This window comes from Patiria miniata, unplaced genomic scaffold (genome assembly GCF_015706575.1).
Source record: "Patiria miniata isolate m_02_andy unplaced genomic scaffold, ASM1570657v1 HiC_scaffold_7, whole genome shotgun sequence".
NCBI lineage: Eukaryota > Metazoa > Echinodermata > Asteroidea > Valvatida > Asterinidae > Patiria > Patiria miniata.
In genome coordinates this window covers 5,481,872-5,502,304 of record NW_024037074.1, presented here as the reverse complement: position 1 = coordinate 5,502,304, position 20,433 = coordinate 5,481,872, and the positions used below count along the sequence as shown (strand labels likewise).

Sequence of the window (20,433 nt, the reverse complement as noted above, 5' to 3'; positions counted from 1 at the left end):
CAATATACATGTATAGACTTTATTCCCGAGTCGGCCATATTCAATTGAAAGCGAGGCAAACTCTTCATTTTTGGAACTTGAGAGTAAAAATAAGAGCAATGAAATAAATGTTCATTACAAATTAATACCAGTCTGCTCTGCTGAGTAATATGAAATTTGTGATTAAACATACCCTAATGTTTTGAGCCACATTTTAAAAGCAAAACGAAAGTGCGACTTGGCACCACAGACATATAAACATTATGTCTGTGCTTGGCACGCACTTCAATCATAAAATAGTCTGGCACCATCCCATTCATCAGTTTACATTATACAAAATACATGTAGATTCAGGGAACACGATCAAAAATGGCTTCGTCGGGAATATGGTCTATTGTAGGGCCTATGTACGTACACAGCACAGCAAACATATTCGCAACAAGTGGGCAAAATCACCTTGAATTATGCTACATAGTATAATTATTATAATTTACAATCAAGAACACGCAAAATGTCTTGCATAAAATTATGACTCACAGAGATTATGACCAAAGGGCGGATCTAGAGTTTCAAATGATATGCACTATAGATTTTATTGATTTTATCTCAAATATTGGTTTTCCACACGTGTATCGTAAACTTCCCAGGAACGAACATTTAATTCAATGCAAAACATCGTTTAGCTGCAATGTACATTTTAATTTGAAATTTGCACCAATATACTTGCATTGAAATTTCAGGTGAAAGCTTTCGGTGCAAGTTGAAATTGAAAATGTACATTGAAGCCCAAATGATGATGGTATGGACCGTAATTACAGTATCTTGTTATTGAATTACATGTGGTATGAATGCTCAAGTAACTGGGTAAACCTATGCATCTAGAGCTGTGGATATTCGAGTAAAACAAGTAGCCTGTCCCGATTTGACGAAAGAATGCGTTTGCCCACACATACATCAATGATGAGTGTCAGGAACCGAACACCATTTCAAAATAAAATTGATTTTTCAAGGTGTTATGTGCCTCCACCCGGGACACGCCCATGCTATGACAAATTATATGATAAAAAAATATCTGCAGCATTCAATATCTTTGATAGATATCCATAAATACGTAACCTTGACCTTGGTAGGGCTACTAATATGCAAATTGATGCCACTAGTACAGCTGCCATGGAAATATAATATAACAAAACGAAATAATGCGTCGTGAACTCACCGCAGCGCGTTAATACAGTGGCGCACACAATATTATGGAGCTTTAATCTAATCACCTCGTATGAGCAACCACGCCGAGGCTCTCAAAGATAGGCCGATGGAGGACATAGAACCTCTGCATTCGGCAGCCATGTTTGAGGTGTTTTGGTTATATAAATGCAGTAAACTTGAATACCCATATGGTGTACTATTAGTGCACCTGTATTAGTGTACTTTTATCTTGTGGAACAAAAGCATGCACCTCAAAGATGGCTGCAATGCAAAGGGTCTATTGAGGGTATATAGTTTCTTTTTAACCCTCAACACAGGCGAGAACATTGAAGCCCCCGGTCTCTATATAATATTGATGCACCTGGTCGTATAATATTTACGAACCCTTTTCTTGATATTAAACTTTTAATATTTCCTGGGCATTACAAACACATCGTGTGTGTTGCCTGCTGACCAGATGTGGTTCGTGTACAGCATGTACACCTGTACAGGGTGTCTCAAAAAAAGTAGCAGTCAATCCATAAATACATGTATTACAAATTCTAGCACTCTCTTTTGGCAAAGCTTATCTATAGAGGGTCTGAAGGTGTACGCTCTACACAATGGTCTTCATCCCATCTCATTTGGACACCCTAGCCCAGAGATAGAGCTTATAAAATAAAATGACTTTCCAAGTTGGGCCACTTGGTATCTAATGAAAGGCATTCACATACCAAGAAGGTGAAGAAAGTGGCCCAAACAGATTTTGACAGTCTTTACAAGCTTTGCCGTAAGTTTTAAACAAATGTTCCAAATCAAACAGAACAAAAATCCTGTCAAGGGTAAAGACACACTCTATAGTCTCATGGTAATTGTTCACCAAAAAAAGAGAGAAGTTTTACATGTAGTTTCCTAAAAAATAAAAAGTTGTTTGACTGCTACATTTGTTTAGACATACATACCGTGTACAAAGAGGAAAGCCCAACATAAACACTACAAAAATGCATAGCAATTATCTAACATTACCCTGTATAAACATGTACATGCATGTGTTACCTTGCACAACAGTTATTTAAACCAGTATCTTTAATTTGGCAAACTGAAAATTATTATTTTTTTTTAAAGCCGATCACATCAGTAAATGCTTACATGCTACACGTATTACAGCCTCACACGTAATTTGTATTATATGCTTCTTTAAAGGGAAGATACAACATATGCAAACATCACAAAACGAAATGATCAAATTATCACGAAGCACCTTACTGGATTGTTAGGGAATGACAGTCTGAAGCATCCTGTAAAATCGTGGCTCCTGGTTTGCTATCATTCTCAAGGAAAATGGTATTTTTCCAACGCTGGTCGGCCAACCAGCGTTGGAAAAAACGTGCTTTTTTCTAAACCTGCTTCTAATTTTTCATAATTAGTTATTCATTGTTTTTTTTGCAATTGATTGCACATCAGTGAAGGAGTACAAGCCTGCTAGACTGATTCTCTGACCTTACAATTCCCAAAAGTCTATAAATTGCTCCGTTTCATCTTAAGTGGGGTCTGGGAACCAGACTACAAGAACATGAATGGTTTTCTTGGTTTTTCCAACATCTACAAGTCCAAAACGTGAAACAAGTCATTTTAACAATATTTGCTAACACATACTAATCCTCCAAATCCATTTATTTCTGAAAATTGCAGCAAAAGCAAATGTTGTACATTCCCTTTAAGTTAATGAAAAAAACCCAGACAATGGAACAATGCAGAAATATAACCGACTCAAACTGTACATGTAGGTGTCATGCAGATGTTAATAACAAAGCATAATATGAACAAATTGCATAATATATACATGTACACATTACAAAAATCTATAAAATTAGTCATGTTTATAGGCACTGTATATTCTACACAATTCATTTGCCCTTTGTTTCGTGTTATTGCTATTTTGAATTTCAGCCTAAACACAAAATAGTTTGATTTTTGATATTTTTCTAGCAAAACAGTTCCACACTTATGAATGAGATAACGACCCTAAATGACCCACAGACAATCCATCGTATCTACTTTCACTGTACAAATGTAATTGAAAAATATATCTATTTCAAATGTAATTTGTGAGAAAGACGGCAGTGCAAAATACACCAATAAAAATTTCATCCAAAAAAAAATACATAACTGAAACCATGGGCGTCGCCAGGATTTTTCCCCAAAATGTTTTCATTATATTCTCAATGTATAATTTTTCCGAGCGTGAGCAGGGGAGCATTTGCCCTAACAAACCCCCCCCCCCATTAAATAAACGGCAACATGGCTTTGCACCTCTTTTTCCTTTTTTTCCCTCTTTTTTGGTTTTTTCCGTTTTCGCGTCGTGACGTCCAGGACTGAAACTTTGACTTCCAAATTTCTAAGATCTAACTCCAGACTTGATGTTCCTTAAAATGAAAAAAAAATTACAAATGTAGTATGTATTATAACAAAGAGTTTAAACTTTAAGGCACAGGTATGCAAAATACCATACATGTGTGTATGCATAATCAATTTTGTAGATTAAATATTTACAAATGCTCCATCAATAAGTTGTATTCAACGGACACAAGAATATCTTTTTTATAATACATTGTACCCAGTGAGGATATGAATGACCTGCACAACATACATGTGCCGTCTCTTCAGTTGCCCCATATTATGGTTTTTCTAAAAAACTTCCTTTTATGTTGCATTTAACAACCAATGTTGGTATAATGACCACATGTATACATACGTACACCTTGCCCAATCTGCATGTACACGTACAAAGTATGCCTATAAAAGGTTCAACTGAATGTATTACATTTTGCAATATTTCCATTATGATGAAAAACCCAAAATCTATAGTCCATTATGATTATTATCAGCTAAAGCAAAGCCAACCACAATACATTAAAAAAAATTCATACACTGAGAGGCTGTGAAATACAAAATGTATGTCATTCACAAACTTCATCGTTTAACATCTACACATAAAATCTATCTTTGCAAGTAATTCAACCCACAAAACATAAACATTGATGTATGCAATCTACATGTACACGAATGTAGTGGACATTTGAGGATCCTTTCAGTGTGAGAATTGCTGGCTCACAGACGTGAAATTTGACAGAGAGCTCGTTCCTTGAGAGACGGTCGACTGGTTGTCGGATGTTGCAAGGTTCAACAAGTTACTGGTCAGAGTCATGGTACAGCAAGCCATCCGTAAGGCCGGTCCAGCTAGCTCCCCTACCACATCCCACTCATCCTTGCTGACCGTGTAGCAGTGAATGTCCTTCTCCCGTTGTCGGGCCAAGCCACTGTAGCCACCGATGACGTAAATCCTCTGGTTGTCCATGACGGCCACTCCGGCCATGCTGAGACCTGACAGCATTGGGGAGACAGACAACCACTGATCGTGGGCGGGGTTGTAGCGCTCGACACTCATCACATCCACTCTCTCGCCGCATGAGTTGAAGTGATTCCCACCCATGGCGTACATCTGGTCGTCGGCAGTGCAGGCCATGTGGAAACCGCGGGGTACGTTCATCGCACAGCGTGGCATCCACTCATCTCGCTGGGCGTCGTACTCAAACATGGCTTTGCTGAAGTTGTGGTTTGTGAAGCCACCAGAGATATACAACTTATCACCAACGACGCAACCAGCATGGGCATACATGGCTTCAGGAAGATGCTGAACATAGTCCCATGTGTTTTTGTTAGGATTGTAGGCCTCCATGGAGGCAAGGGAACCCTGCTCATTTTTGCCTCCCAAGGCATACAGCTTGCCAGCCAGTGACACCAGACTAAAGAAGGCCCTCCGCTGCTGCATTGGACACATCTGGAGCCAAGTGTTGAATCTGGGATCGTAGCGATGAACTGTACCGATACTGTCTTTGCCACTAGATGTAAGGGTGACTTGTCCGCCGACAACATACAGAAAGTCATTTAGGACTGCGACACAGTGGTCAACCCTTCTCAGCGGGATTGATGTCAGGTGCTTCAGCTGGCAGTGGGGCTCATCCAGGATCATGATGTTGTTACTGACGCACTTGTTGGACAGCTCTCCACCGACAAGCAGCATCACCTCATTAGTGGATCGCATCCTTGTCCTAGCATTCTGCATCAGGTGCTGCCGTTGGGGCACCAGGTGATAGTTCAGGGCTTCCAGCAACAGCTGGTGGCACTCTGCATTCTCAATCATGAAGCTGTGGGACTCAACCTGGTCCACCAGATCGCTGGACGAGATCAGCGGGAATCGGATGTGCTTCATCAGCTTGGGAGCAAACTTCATCCGGGATTTGTGCGAATGGTTGATCCACCTCGCGGCAGCATTGAAGAGCTGTATTTCAGATCCCGACACCATACGATCCTGACCGATAAAAAACGAGATCTGCTCTGGGGTAAGGGTCTGAAAGTCCTTGGTTTCTGAGAGACTGATGAATCTCTCCAAGATGAAATTCTGCACCGCTGACCGCAGCTGATCAAAATCATGCCTCTCTGCAAGATGGAGTAACTCGACACAGTTCTGCATGCAGATTGTTGTGACAAGGTACTGGATGCACAGATCAGTGACACGTTGAACACCCAGCTGTATTGCTGCTCGCAGCGTCTTGTGAACGTTTTCTGAAGTCAGCGTCAACTGGGAGGTGTACGCAAAGTGGATCAGCATTTCAAGTCCAAGTCTGGAGATGCTGCTGCTGATCTGAATGTCCTTGATGTTGTCGTTCTCGATGAACATCTTCTGGAAGAAGTCACTGCAGGCAGCGAGGATGATACGGTGGATAGAGAAATGATGCTCACCGCAGATCAGCGTCCCATCACACAGTACTCGCCTCGTCCGCAAGGCACTGAGTTGTTTCAGCATGTCACTGCTGTGCTCTACACAATCAAATACTCTTGCAGGTGGTGGAGCATTACCCAACTTACTGCTAGTAAATGAATTTCTATGTTGTAACACGTTGGGTGGCACTCCCGTTGAAACCTTCGAAGCCATGGTAGTCATTTTTGGAGTTGAGCTGAGATGCTTTATAATCCTTTCCAAAAAAATTAAAAACAAACAATGACCTGTTTAAAACCCTTTTACATGGACAAATTTCTGAAAAACATGACAGATTCAGATTACACATTTTAATAAGTTTGGTTATCAGGTCTTATAAACTTCTTTTAATTTGAAGATATCCTGATGTCGTCAGGTACACAAAACATACAAATATGATAAAAGTCAAACAATTTAGGAGTTGTTCATGTGTAATGTTTACACTCACAAAAAAATAATGGAGAAGGAAAGATTTAATTGAATTTTACTGCACGAGGGTTCAAAGAAATTGCTCATGTCTATCACTCATTTAAAAATAGCGTGGTGCATGCATGTTTCAGGAGAACAATGTAGTCAACAAATAACATGACAATTAATAGACAATTATAAAAGGCATTTCACAGCTAGTTATTTAATTTTGGCTATAGGTGAGGGCGGGCTGACGTCATCCGATGAAAACATCTATTCATTTGCACACCAGTTTTCATCACTCGCTAGTGTTACCATTCAGCATTCCAGACTCAAGAACCATTGTCTGAAAGTGGGAGCTTGATGTAAAAATTTCCTGTATGTCCGCATCCACTTATTGAAATATTACCTCAAAAAAAATAAAGTAAAAATCCTCTCTGAATCAAAATGATCATTTTTTTTTCCATCTTGAAAAAAAATACATTTAATTCAATACAGGTAGCCTGGCCTAGGGCTTACATGTACATCATCAAGCGTGTTTCCAAAAAAAATATAGTGGTTTACAGTACTACATGTACATGATGTAGGCCTACATACAAAATGTTCATGTGCCGGTAGGCCTATTTACGGTACTGTACAGATGCCTTTTCAAAAAACAATTCACTCAACAATCATGACAATATCACTTCTGTTACTAATATGACAGTCATTACATTAGCACAACTAATCGGTGCATCCATGCATCAACGGCACTTACGTATTACCCATTTACCAAACAGTGTGGTCTAAACTTTTTTAGCTGTGCTGTGCATGGAAGTAAAAAACACTGACATGACTGAAAAGACAAGGCATGTTTGTTAAATTTTACTCACTTTTTATCGTATTTGTCACCGCCCGTTTAGCTGGGTGTTTGTTGTACAACTGAAGCTGCCACATTCTCCACACTACATGTATCTCTTCGGTGCTGTCAAAAAAAGATCAAAGCTGAATGAGAATACAACGATCTTGTACTATTGTTGTACAGGACATATCGACAATCAATAACTTACATGCAAGGCGCGTCACTGGTTGTCCCTGAGAACGACGAAAATAGATAATTTTAACCTTTGACATTTGCACCTGCCTGGCTGCGTACGGTATCCATATCCTAGCTACATGTTAATTATCAGTTTGTGGAACAGTTACCAGACTAAGGTCGTGGATAAAAAAAGAAAGGGAAAATGGCCGGCGAAGTTTTGGTGGATGCGTTGCCGTATCACGACAAGGGTTATGACGAGCCTGGGGAAAAAGAATCGGTAAAATTTATTGGCTGTTTTTGAGTATTGAATACGAATTTGTTGCCACCACCATGTTTGTGAAAAAAACTCAAACACTAAGCCTAGTTTGTTTTGGTTGCAATTTTTTATGTCGATTGTGATGTGTGTTAGAAATGGAGTGTTCCGTGTATTTACGACACCTTGTTGTTTTCCAATGTATTATTCAATTTAGGTGTATTATACCATTATTTGGAGTTGTGATTGACTGATTATCTGTATATTGACCATGTAATTACACTGTTTTCGTTGATACTTTAATTGAATTCATTTTTTTTAACATGACTTATAAAGGAGATTTCAAATTTATTATTCATGAATAAATGTTCCTGCTGAAATCAGTGTGCATTTATCTTCTGTGTTGATCCCCAAGTGCTGAAATAGGTTGGCATTGACATCGAGGAACGTCTGAAATACTTGTCTCATTTCCAGAGACATGGGGGGGGGGGGAACAATTGATATGCGTTTAATACTGACTGATTCTTGAGTCTAGAGTGCTAAATGGTAACATTAATGTAGGTAGAGCAACCGATACAAACGCACTTGCTAAACAGATGTTTTCAGTACAACTAACGTAATGCCACGCCACCCTATAATGAAGAGGCTGTAGTTATAAAACTGTTTCTTGTATCTTGAACATACTGTTCTTCTTTGCGGTCAGCATTCTCTTACAATACTTTTCATTTTGCAGGCCTATGCCCTGGTGGAAGAAGAGACTCGTCGATATCGTCCCACCAAGAATTACCTGGAGCATCTGCCAGCCATCGACCACACACCCTTTGAAACTGAAGTCTTGAAGAATGAGTTTGAGCGCCTGGCCTCCCGCCTCCCCATGGACGTACTCAGCATGAAAAGGCATGAACAGCTCTGTACCATGTTTGCTGACCTATTGCATAAGTGGCATTGAGGATAAGCCTTGCCTATTCCATTCATCAGAACATGTGACCAAAATGTCGTTTTAAATTTGGCTACAGAATAAATGTTCACTTCAGTATATTATTGTACACACTAAAGCTGTAGCTACAAAATAGTCTATCAAATTTCATTCAAGATTGTGTACATGAGCCTGTAGCCCTGCTTTTGTTTCATCAGTCACAGACAATTAAAAAGTCAATCCTGTTCCCCTGCAATGCCTTTTACACAGGCAAGTCACCAACAGTCAGATCATATTTCTTGTAGGCACTGTGACAGTCAAATTCCATTAGCAGACAAAAGCACGTGACTGAGAGGCACAGCTGGCTTATCAATCTCCTACAGTCAACGCACATCAGGTTCCATAACAATCACAGCCAGTCAATCCTGCTTTATGAAGGCAGAGAGCACTCGACTGTTAAAAACAGTCACTTGATTTATTTGGACTTCTGGGTTGGTCTTGTTGAAATTGCCAGCCAGTGAGGGAGGGTATTAACTTAATGTTGACCTTATGTCTACATGTATGTTCATGTAGACGTAGTTATGTTTCCCATGCACAGGAAGTTTAAAGGGAGGGTTCTGTAGATGTGTTCAAAAAGACAATTTAAAAGTCAACCCTGTTCCCGTGCCATGCCTTTTACACAGGCTAGTCACCAACAGTCAGATCATAGTTCTAGTGACAGTCAAATTCCATTAACAGACAAAAGCAGGCAACTGGTAGGCACAGCTGGCTTATCAATCTCCTACTGTCAGATCACAGCTATATCAGGTTTCACAACAATCACAGGCAGTCAATCCTGCTTTATGAAGGCAGGGAGCACTCAACCGTTGAAAACAGTCACCTGATAGATTTTGACTGTTGGGCTGGCTGTGTTGAAATTGCCTGCCAGAGAGGGAGTTTAAGTACATTGGAGGATTTAATAGTAACACCTGTTACCAGAGAAATGTGAGTGTTAGTGAGCTGGAAAGGAGAAAATCCTGTTATTATATTTTAGAAATACAAACAAAAATGAATTCACTTCTAACAAGTGAGCTACAAATTACAAAAAGATTAATTTATACCTGTCTTTCCAACTGTTTTACAGATATGAGCTTCCTCCGCCACCAGCAGGCAGACAGAATGACGTCCTTGCCTGGAACGAGTCCGTGGAGAATTCTATGGCTCAGCTGGAACACCAAGCAGAAAGGTCTCTTAGCCCCAACTTCCCAAGAAGCTTTGCTTGAAACCTCCCCGAATCCTCTCAATATCCATTACTCTGCAGGGCCACAATGGCAAACTGTTTGTTCTTTAATTTTTAAGGGCAATCATGCCCCTTAACCCCTTAAGCACGGGTTATAATGGGGACATTCCTCCACACATAGAGCAAGTGGCCCGCATGACTGCACAGCCTTTGTGTGGTAGCGGGACTGCACAAAAGCAGCAGCTGTGGAACTACCCACTAGCCATGTGCCACGGCATACCACAGCTGGCAACTGCTTTACCTTCCTAAATTCTTTTAATCCTCCAAAACTTCTAGTGGATTTTGAAGAACCCATGAGGTTGAGGGTTAGTCTTAAACATAAAGCACTTGTTTCACTTATTGTGGTATTGCACTATTTTTGAAGTCTGTCTTTCCATAGAAGCTAATTTGAGTAATCACCAAGACAAAAAAGTTGTTAAGTCAAAACTTTAAATAACAAAATTGACAGTTTCAATTTTAGAATTTAGAATGTATGATGACAAATGTGTATCCCATTTTGTTCTTTTTCAGAATTGCCAACTTGGAGTTGCTGTCAAAGTTTGGAAGTCAAGCATGGAGGGTGTACAATGAGTAAGATTTATCCTGGAATGTGTAACGATAATTTGTCAACCTATTACAGATAGTAGTTTATAATCTGATAGAGAAGTCTTGATCGAAGTGGTTTTATAATCGAGGTCACAGCCGGACATTGACACAGCAACGAGGTCATGCACTTGTACCAAACATGGCGGCCACTCACTACGAGATGGTCATCTTTTTTGGCTGACTATCCGAAAGTCATTTGTGGTGGCGGGATTGCGTTAAAATCCAACCACCTTTTACATTTTGCTTCAATAACATTACAGTTGAATCTCGTTAGTACAAACTCTGTTATTACAAAATTCTGGTTATAACAAACACAAAGCCTTAGTCCCAACTGTGCATTTATGTGCACAATGAATGGGACTGATGTTCCTCTTAATACAAAATTCTGATACAACAAACAATTTGGCTAGGTCCGAACGAGTTTGTATTAACGAGACTCGACTGTACCTCTTACTAACAAAAGAAGAGCTACTCAGTGGAGGTAAAAAATATCCGCTTTCGTTTGTTCGTTCAATATGAATTGCGAGATCTGATGTTATGTAGATGGTGTGATCTGTCACCAAGGAAACTGTGCTGACCTTGGTCATTCTCACGTAACACTTACGATTGCGAATTGCTCTTTTCACACTTCCGCCATGGGCATGCACAGCCTCGATCTGGCAACTTTACACAATAGATATAGCCGGTTCAGTGATTCCCGTGTCGGGGTTCAGATCACTGAACCGGCTATTTTTGTTGTGTAAAGTTGCCAGATCGAGGCTCTTCATGCCCAATGGTGGAGCGTGAAAAGAGCGAATGACCTGCTGAGCTTCAACATAGTCCTACCACTTTGCATTTGCATATTATTCCACAGTTTACTGGTTCGAATGGTGGAGCATGCACAGAGCCAGCTGCAGCAAATCCGCAAGCAAATCCAAGAACTGAACTGGCAGCGTAAAACAAAACAGGTATGAAGAACAGGGGCAATATCATTGGCGGTACCATTTTGTTCAAACAACTTTGTTTTATTTTATTCCATTCGTCTTGTACTTGTTTGTCGCTCAAATACTGTCATTGGTTTATCCTGTTTGTAATTTTGTTTTGTTTTCCGGTTCTATTATTTAATCCTGAGTGTTTATGTTTTTTGTGTTTTCCCTTTTAATTTCACTTTGTAACTTCATGTTGTTTTGGTCGAATAAATGTTTCATTATGATATATACATGAGGATATTACTGCTGCATAAAATTTGATGCTTGCTGAATTTGTATTTATACAGAGATGCAAAAAACAGATATAGGTATTAAATGTGTTGAATTGTTTGTTTGTTTTTCCCCAGAAAAGTGCTGGTGACGCCTTGAAGAATCTCGAAGAAAGGTAATAGAGTCTCCCAAGTTTTAAACCCAATTTCGAGCAGAAAATGGTGCTTAGCAATATTTTCTGCTACACACAAATCAGCCAAGCTCCAGCTAGAAGCTATATACATGTACAGTCGAGTCTGGTTATAACAAACTCGTTCGGACCTAGCCAAATTGTTTGTTATATCAGAATTTTGTATTAAGAGGAACATCAGTCCCATTCATTGTGCATATAAATGCACAGTCGGGACCAAGGCCTTATGTTTGTTATAACCAGAATTTTGTATTAACAGAGTTTGTACTAACGAGAGTCGACTGTATATCACAGACGTTTCGGTTAGTAACTTGTTTATGTCTTTGTAATGAACATTTTGTGCTTGTCCCATTTTCATTTTCTATAAAATTGGCCCAAATTATTTCAAAGATTTGCTGATCTCAGCCGTTGATTTATGAGTTCAAATGTGCATCTGGGAGATGTGAACTCAGTATTGGGTTTTTGCCCTTAACCAACGTATTTTATTAACACTGTATACTCAGTGTTGTCCGAGGACTTGCGAGAAAAATTTCACAGGCTTACTCGGTTGGGACTTGTTGAGATTTTTTTTTCAAAGAAGACAATTAAAATGATTGAGTTGGATTCAGCCTCGCTGACTATAGTTCTTATACAAACAGCAGCACTCATTTCTTGTCATGTTATCGATGGGAGCCAATCACGAAGTGAAAGATGGTCACAGATATCTTGGACTGAAATTTAAAAAACAAAACGTTTACAGTAAATGTCTTATTGAAGACTGAACGTGCTCTTACAATTTTTCTACGAGATGAACCAGGCTTGTTGTCAAGAGTTATAAGAGCGAGACATTCAGAGCAAATGTCTTATCAAAATTAGATTTGCCTCAAGTGTTATAATACTGTTTCATTTTATTTGTGTTAGCTAGACCAGGCTTTCGGCCAAGAAAAAAACAAGATTGAGACATTGAGTCTGCCAACTTTATATATTTGTTCAATGCAGCTGGACTGGGCTGGTGGCCAAGAACTACGAGATTGAGAGAGCCTGCTTAGAACTTGAGCAAGAGGTTGACCGACTCAGACAAGAGCAGATGATCCGACATTCCAAGGAGGAATACAAGACGCAACAGATGCTTCAGCAGGGTCATGAGGAAGACAGAGGCAGGGAGGAGGGAGGAGACAGCGATGAGAGTGGAGACGATGAGGATGTAGGGGACAGGTAGCTCAAGGAGCACTTCGCATGTAATTCTCAACTTACCACTTCGAACAGAAGATAGTTCTGAGCCTCATTTTAAGGAGCTGGAAAGCAACCCAACCCAAGTGAAATGTGTCGGGTGTTTGGAGAACTTCTGTCTGGTTTTACAAGCCCTTAAATTTCGCACAATGGAACTCATACACGTACACCAGTGTTAGTCTTCTAGGAATATACATGTACAAGAAACTGTTTATAATGTGGTGTGTCAGTACTTTTTTCTAAACTGTAAAGACCGCAGGACATGTCTCTCACTTGAAATTGGCAGGTGTTTATGAGTTGAAAGACTGTACTACTTGAATTATGTAACTGGCCTTTACTGTGTTATCATGCCTTTAAGTAACATTAAGCAACGTGGCCACGTATCAAATTTGAAAATCCCAAGTTGACTGCAGAAAAGTTCCCAAGACTTCCTGAGATATCAGCATCATGTATCAAAATAGCAGCAACAGAGCCTAGTTTTATGTGAATGGAGCTCACGAAGTGTTTCAATTAGTATTTTGCACATGTGCATTCCATTCGTTTGTGTGTTTTCAATTACGCGAAAAATCCCAAGGCTCAGCGAAAGGTTTCCAAGCCCCGGCCTAAATTCCCAAAATCTTGGGAAAAATCACAAGGAGTGGCCACGCTGATAAGTCCGAAATCTTGTCGTGTAGGACACCTGAAATTGTGTAGAGTGTCCAGCTACACCAGTTTATGGTATACCAACATTCACATTTGGGTGAGGACAATGTAGATCCATGTGTAATTTCCATATTCTCCCTAAGAAATGACTCTTTAACCCTTGCACATTCAGTGATGTGTTGTTTAAATTTATGTTGGTCCTCAAATACTCAAATTCAGTGATTTTAACATTATGCACTCTAAGGTTGTCAATAAATTGATTTCTTGTTATAACTCAAGTCGTTGATTGTTTGCTTGTTCACGTGATGTACAGAAGAGGTATTTTATTTGTAAAGTATTGTCCAAGACAGCAGAGGTCGCACTCCACTCTTCCCTGAGCTAAATGAAGGGTGCAGGCCAGTAAACAGTGATCATAGTCAATGTAACACAAATTTTACACAATAGGTGGTGCCACTCGCTTTCCACGGGATGTTAAAATAAACTTTCAATGGCGAAAAAACACAGTTTTCGTGAAAAATAAAAGTGGAACGAGGCACTTCATTTTAAACCCGCAAAATCGTAACAGAAAGCACTGTGCTTCTCTTTATTTATTTATTTATTTATTTTATTTATTTATTTCAAAATCTTTATACAGGATACAAAATATCAGCTCAAAGGCTGTTTTACATTATGGTCCTGTTTTACATTTATGGTCCTGTGATAGGAAATAAATACATTTAAAAATAGTAAGAGAAAAAAAACCAGCAATTAAAATGATAATTGCCAAATTTCCGGAGGTGTCTTTGGAATGCTTTTAATGTACCAAAATTACTTAATGAGTAACAATGATGGGACGTCATCGTTCTTTTGTCATGAATACATATTATTTTCCCATTTTAACAAAATTCTGCGAATAGACGATGTCTAATTGATATAGATTGATTTTTGTCCATTTACGTATGGGCCTAAAAATTAACCCACAACATGAAAACAGCACGAAATTTGGACTTCAAACCGGTACATTTTTGTGCTCAACTTCGTTTTTAGTAAACCTTAAAGAGTACAATTTTCTAACAATGAAGATGTACAAAGGCCTTCGTTCAAGCCTTAAGAATTATCGGAGGGTGTGAAGTTGGTAAATACACTCAGTGCGCGCCGTTCGTGGGTGATGAATGGCCTTCGTGCAGGCTTCACTCTCGGACCATCCTGGCCCACGAACGGTGCGCTCCTCGTGATTTATCCGATCCTTTGCAAAACGTCCAGTGCATGGACGGTCACGGTAGCTAGCTCACGCCTGTCCATGCAGCAACCTAGGCATTGCCTGGCGAAAACATGTCTCAATAAGTGCAATTTTGATTTCAAAACAATTGTCTCAATACCCTGGTAGAGCAAGGTTTAATAGATAAGTTCTCTGAAGTCTGTTGCCAACGATTCAAGACAAAACAATTTTTTTTTCCTGACGATTTCAAAAAATTTCAGATTGCACAGGTCCTAATCTATCCGTCATTAATCCACTAGCTCTCCCATATAGCAGGCCAGCTCCTGGAACAGCAGTCGTATATACACGCGCAGGATCTTGATGAGGCCCCATAAGTCTTGGGTGCTGAAGATGGTATCTGAGAAGGTGAAGGGCAAGGTGGAGGGAAGGAAGCCCCGGCCGTACTCCACCATCCAGGTGCCTTCTGACCACTGGACCATAGTCACGTCTCCCCACACGTGCAGGATGGTATCGCCTGTGAACAAGAGAGGCAGACATTTTTGGGAGAGTGACACCCGTTAGCGTTCTATAATTGCGCAGAGCGACAAAGAGCCTGAAAGTACGCCATTTTGTTTTTGAGCTTCCGGACCCTTCCGTGACCCCTCTATGGGCATTTTACATGGGGTTGCCATTTCTCTTGCTATACTTTTTGACAGAACGATTTCTTATTGTATTCACCCCCAAGAAATTCACGTTGGACTTATATATTGGCATTCAGCATGAAAAATATGCTGAGATATCAGTTGGAAATGGAATAAAACGAATTTTGATTTACGACCTTCAACATTCGTTTTCATATTGCGTATTTGCTTCAAAACGAAAAATGATAACGACGCAAAAACTTACCGACCTACATCCGATGGATTTTATATGTAGTCGGGATTGCTCTATATCGACCGTCATCTTTGATTGGTTTGTAAATGTGAATTAGTCCTTCAAGTTTATTCCAAAAAGGTGTGTGTCCCAAATGGCATTTTAGTCTTCTATTTATGTTTCACGGTTTTTCCCCAATGTCTGCCACAAAATGGTTTCATACATTTTCATCTTTGTATGAGTGCTCCGAGTTCCACTATAGTCCACATGTATTTTAGATTTTCGAAACTGAGAGGTCAATTTTTGGTACGCCGGGCGGATATTTTTCTTTCACGTCTTGCGATTTTTCAGTTTCCATAAAAAGAGATGAACGTAAGAATTTTACAAAAAGGCCTTTTCCGAGGGTGGTTTTCTTAATGAATCAATGTACCAAAAATAGTTTTAAAAAACCCTGACTTTTAGTTGCTAATTTTCCTATTCGAGGGGTCCAGAAGCGCGCCACCAGGGGTTGAACTTTCAGGCTCTTTCATAAAGCACGGACTGAAATAATGTCACTGATCGAGTTATAAGCAAAAACTTGTTGGAGAACAGAACACTTGCAGAAGAGATAGACAAATTATCTCAAGCCAAACTTCTTGTCAAGTTGTCTCGTACATGTATCTCTTTTAACACATAAAAACACAACAGTTATTGGAAGTTTCGAGATGAGTTTTTAGGTCATATCAAAAGCTTGCCGTTTGTTATTACCTGGGTGGAAAACCTGGCTGACTGTCGTGCCTTCAGACCACTGTCTAAACGTCCCGGTCATAACCGTGTCTGATATATTGGCCCAATAGCGGCCTGGAATAAAAGTAAAAGTGAGACATTTTTAAGTATCTAAAACTGCATGGGAATATTTTGAACACTGGCATACGTTATATTTGGTACGTAATGTGTAGAGATGAAGCTTCAACTCTACCCTTTTTTGTATAGGAACCATCCTCAATCCTGCAAAATCCTCCAATTGCAACCATACACTAACTGGATTCAGCCTTACTCCTCAAAGATCATCCGTTATTTCTTGAATTTGTTCAGTGGAGGGGTGACCATTGCCTCAATCCTTCAAAATCCTCGATCAATCACTGTCAATGGGTTGAGGCAGTGGCGATGACATTCAGAAGCTGTACGGATGATATCGAGCATAATGCAGGGCTCAATGCATGGCTGGACATAAACAAGGCAGGTCACAGCCTACGAGCTCAATGCAATGAATCATCCCTTCAAAATCAATCTTTTTGCCATTCAGCCATAATCCTCCAAAATCCTTCAAAACTGCCTTGGGGATCAGGATTGAGGATTTATATGGTGCTTATCATTATAACGCTTTATACAAACGGTCTCAAAGTGCTTTACAACTATAAATATGTCCAACTCAAGCAAGACCCTGAGCGCAAGATGACGAATGAATGTGTTGAACGTACGTTGGTCAGTGACTTTAAGATGGGATGACTTGTGACTGAGTTGTGATTGACTTGTGAGGACATGACCATAATCTGAATGCGATGCCAACATTGTAACTCTTTAATGAATAGGTCAAGAATGATCAGTATGTGATGTGAGCGTCTCCATGCGATAAGGCAAAAATTGTGCGATGTCATGAGTTATTACAAATAGGGTTGGGGCAATTTGTTGCTTTGTCCCAGGCCAGACTATAGTATCCTCTATGTACCTAATTCACTGGGGAGTGTGTGGCCTAGTGGTTAGGGTTCGTGACTCATGATCAGAGGGTCCAGGGTTCGAATCCAGCTGCTGGCCATATGTTGTGTCCTTAAGCGAGCCACTTCACCCCCACTTGCCCCTCTCCACCCAGGAGTATAAATGGGTACCGGCATTAACTGGGGAGTAACCTGCGATGGACTAGCATCCCATCCAGGGGGAGTAGAATATTCTCAGTCGTTTCATGCTACTGAAACCGGAGATAAACGCCGGCCTGATGAGCCACATTGGCTCGCGACAGACTTTACTTATCTAATTCACTGACCTACTCACTGACTAACCGTGGGCTGGGCAGTGCTATTGTATAGGATTACCCCGTAACGCCAATGAATGAGCTAGCCTGGCCCATGCATTGTGTGCCCCAAATGAATGAAGAGATTCCATTGTAAAAAAAAAAGAAAAAAAAAAGCCATTCTGAATCCATTGATTTTATTTTTGATTTTTTTTCCCACATTGGGACCAGCTTTATTGGGTTTGCTTAGTCTTGTTTCGAGATTAAATTAACGCGTGGGGCTTGTTCGATGTGATTGTCTACGATAATGATAGGCCAAAAATATGATACATGTGTTAAATTGTTTGATGAGTCACAGACAGTCAAGAATTGTTTCCACTTCCTGTGTCATGCATTTGTACAGAGTCTTGGAAAAAAACAGTCGGATCACATTTGTGACACTGTGACTAGTCACCAGTGAAACATTCCATCAACAGATAAAAGAGGTAACTGGTAGGTACATATCAATCACCTCCAGTCAAAGCATGGCTATATTAATTTAAGGGAATCCGTAACTTTTAAAAACAGTCACTGGACTGATTTTGACGCTGTGATGGCGTAGCTGAATTCGCCAGCCCGAAAGCGAAGTGTAAAAGCGGGTCAAGCGGGAAGTTAGTATCAACAACAGGCCATATTACCCTCAGACCAACCTGAATGCCCAACAGTGTCCACTGCCGTGCCAAAGAAGATGATGTACTCCGTGATGGAGGCGTGGATCATACACATGGCGCCCTTCCAGCCTCCCGCGTTCACGAACATCCACTGGGACTTCTCTGGCGGGAGAATGTGGCCCGGGTATCTGTCCATCAGTTCGGCATGCACTTTCTCGAAAGCCTCCTGGTGTGGAAGCCCTGTGCATATGTAGAGAGAAATTTGAAGTGACCATTTGCACGATAAACTTCAACTTGAAAATATGTACCTGCTGAACTCTCAAACACATCTGTATCTGTATCATACAGTCGGCAAAGCATCCCAGGGTAAACATCACACCAAATTATTAGAGAGAATGCGATGAGAAGAAACTACAGTTTTAGATGTGGGAGGAAAAGCCCATAAGAGATTCTAGGGAAAACCCACGGAATCAGGCAGGCACTGAAAAACCCAATCCACCTATTGACCCAGGTGGCATTTGAACCCGGGTCACCGTCAGCGGTGGAAGACGAGGAAAGTACCGCAACGCCTACCTGACTCCAACTATCTTTGGAACAGACATGTATAAAATAATCTTCGTGGGCTCTTCAAGATCAATCGTCAGACTCACCCACGTATTTCTCGGAAATTCTCGCGAGAGTCTGGTCATCAAGGAGGTAGCTCTTTGTCTCCATCCAGTAGTGGATTGCGAGGATGCTCAGTCCCAGGACGACTAGGGAGGAGAAGCTGACTTTGGCGGCACTTTTATACTGCATGATTGACGATTGAATAGACGCTCGCTATAATATCCTGTTGTGAGCAGCAGAGACAGTTGGTTTCAACGTTCTTGGCACACTGGTCTCCGGCGAAGAATGGATTAGTCAAAGAAAAGAATCATGCAGTTGTAGACTATATGTGAAACCTGTAAAAAGCTTCAGTACATACATTATATTGTATTGGCGTTTAGTTCGATTTTCTTGCTAGTATGTTACACATGCTGGTACCAGCGGGTTTTGTGCGCGCCATATTGTGCGTGCACACAGCCACGGTGAAACAAACCCATGCCTTTCAGGACGTTGTGCAAAGCAATGCACACTATAGATGGGCCCCGGGTCGAAACACCGGAGAATAAAGTTTACCGAACTATAATACCCTTGACGGGTTGAAAGGTCGGCATGAAAATACACCGTTAGATCAATGAATGCTCTTGCCTAAAATAAGCTAGTGTGAATGAACCGTGGTGCTATACAAAGGAAACATCCGCAATTGAACGAGCAGTTAGCTTTTTGAAGGGACATTTCGCATGGATTGAACACGAATAATTTTGAACTAACTTCGAGAAGGCAAACGCTAACCAGTGACCTTAACCCGTCCGTTACCCTATAACTTTAACCCTAACCCGGGCATTGCCCTAACCTTATACATCTAACCCTTATCCTAACCATTTACCATGACTCTATCAATATTAAACCGTCGATATATTGTAGTGTACCTTAGTGCTAGTGATTGGGTTAGGCAGGCAAGCTATCGATGGATCATATATATATGCATGTACGCTAGGTTTTATGTCTTGAACTTAGATTAAATGAAATCGGTTAAGGTTAGGAATATAGTAGGCCTAATGCTTAGATATTGACGCATTAATTGTTTATCATTGATTTTAACCGCATTATGGAAATAGCTGCAGATAATCAGTCAAGGTAATAAAGTTCTGTGGCGTGCAGCCCGGTACTTAACTTACCTTAATCAAAACTCAAGAAAAAAAGCGGAACTCTTCAACAGATAGTATTCTTCCGAAAGAAATGAAAGCCGATCGCCTGTCTGGAAAGAAATCTCATTGCTGTATATTTACAACGTGAAGAGGAAATAATTTATCCTTAAGTGAAGTATTTTGCAGGTATGCCATTCGATTCGACTCGTTCAAACACGACTCAGTGCACAATATCAATGCCGAATCTCATCGATGCCTTGATACTCGGGGTCGAAGTGCATAGCAAACTAAATAAAGAAATTACTCGTTCATAAATAGTCCTACTATCTCATGTATCAATCGAAGTTCACAAAGT

General features: G+C 40.3%; 3 protein-coding genes across 3 annotated transcripts; 1 reads left to right on the top strand and 2 right to left on the bottom strand.

Moving 5' to 3' along the window:
* Positions 1-3,500: 3,500 nt before the first annotated feature.
* LOC119746381 (kelch-like protein 9) lies at positions 3,501-7,510 on the bottom strand. The gene is made up of 2 exons (XM_038223296.1): positions 7,264-7,510; positions 3,501-6,200 (listed from the first exon to the last, which is right to left on the bottom strand). Exon 2 carries the CDS (start codon positions 6,167-6,169, stop codon positions 4,256-4,258), a length of 1,914 nt encoding a protein of 637 aa, XP_038079224.1. The 5' UTR covers positions 6,170-6,200; positions 7,264-7,510; the 3' UTR covers positions 3,501-4,255.
* A 36-nt stretch (positions 7,511-7,546) lies between these two features.
* Positions 7,547-13,939, top strand: LOC119746382 (pre-mRNA-splicing factor SPF27-like). Its single transcript, XM_038223297.1, has 7 exons — positions 7,547-7,686; positions 8,396-8,559; positions 9,702-9,803; positions 10,368-10,427; positions 11,296-11,389; positions 11,758-11,795; positions 12,789-13,939. The coding sequence occupies exons 1-7, from the start codon at positions 7,612-7,614 to the stop codon at positions 13,006-13,008; spliced, it is 753 nt and encodes a 250-aa protein (XP_038079225.1). The 5' UTR covers positions 7,547-7,611; the 3' UTR covers positions 13,009-13,939.
* A 119-nt stretch (positions 13,940-14,058) lies between these two features.
* On the bottom strand, positions 14,059-20,327 carry LOC119746384 (sigma non-opioid intracellular receptor 1-like). Its single transcript, XM_038223298.1, has 5 exons — positions 20,109-20,327; positions 18,999-19,222; positions 18,388-18,588; positions 16,459-16,551; positions 14,059-15,373 (listed from the first exon to the last, which is right to left on the bottom strand). Exons 2-5 carry the CDS (start codon positions 19,141-19,143, stop codon positions 15,147-15,149), a joined length of 666 nt encoding a protein of 221 aa, XP_038079226.1. The 5' UTR covers positions 19,144-19,222; positions 20,109-20,327; the 3' UTR covers positions 14,059-15,146.
* Between the last annotated feature and the right edge of the window lie 106 nt (positions 20,328-20,433).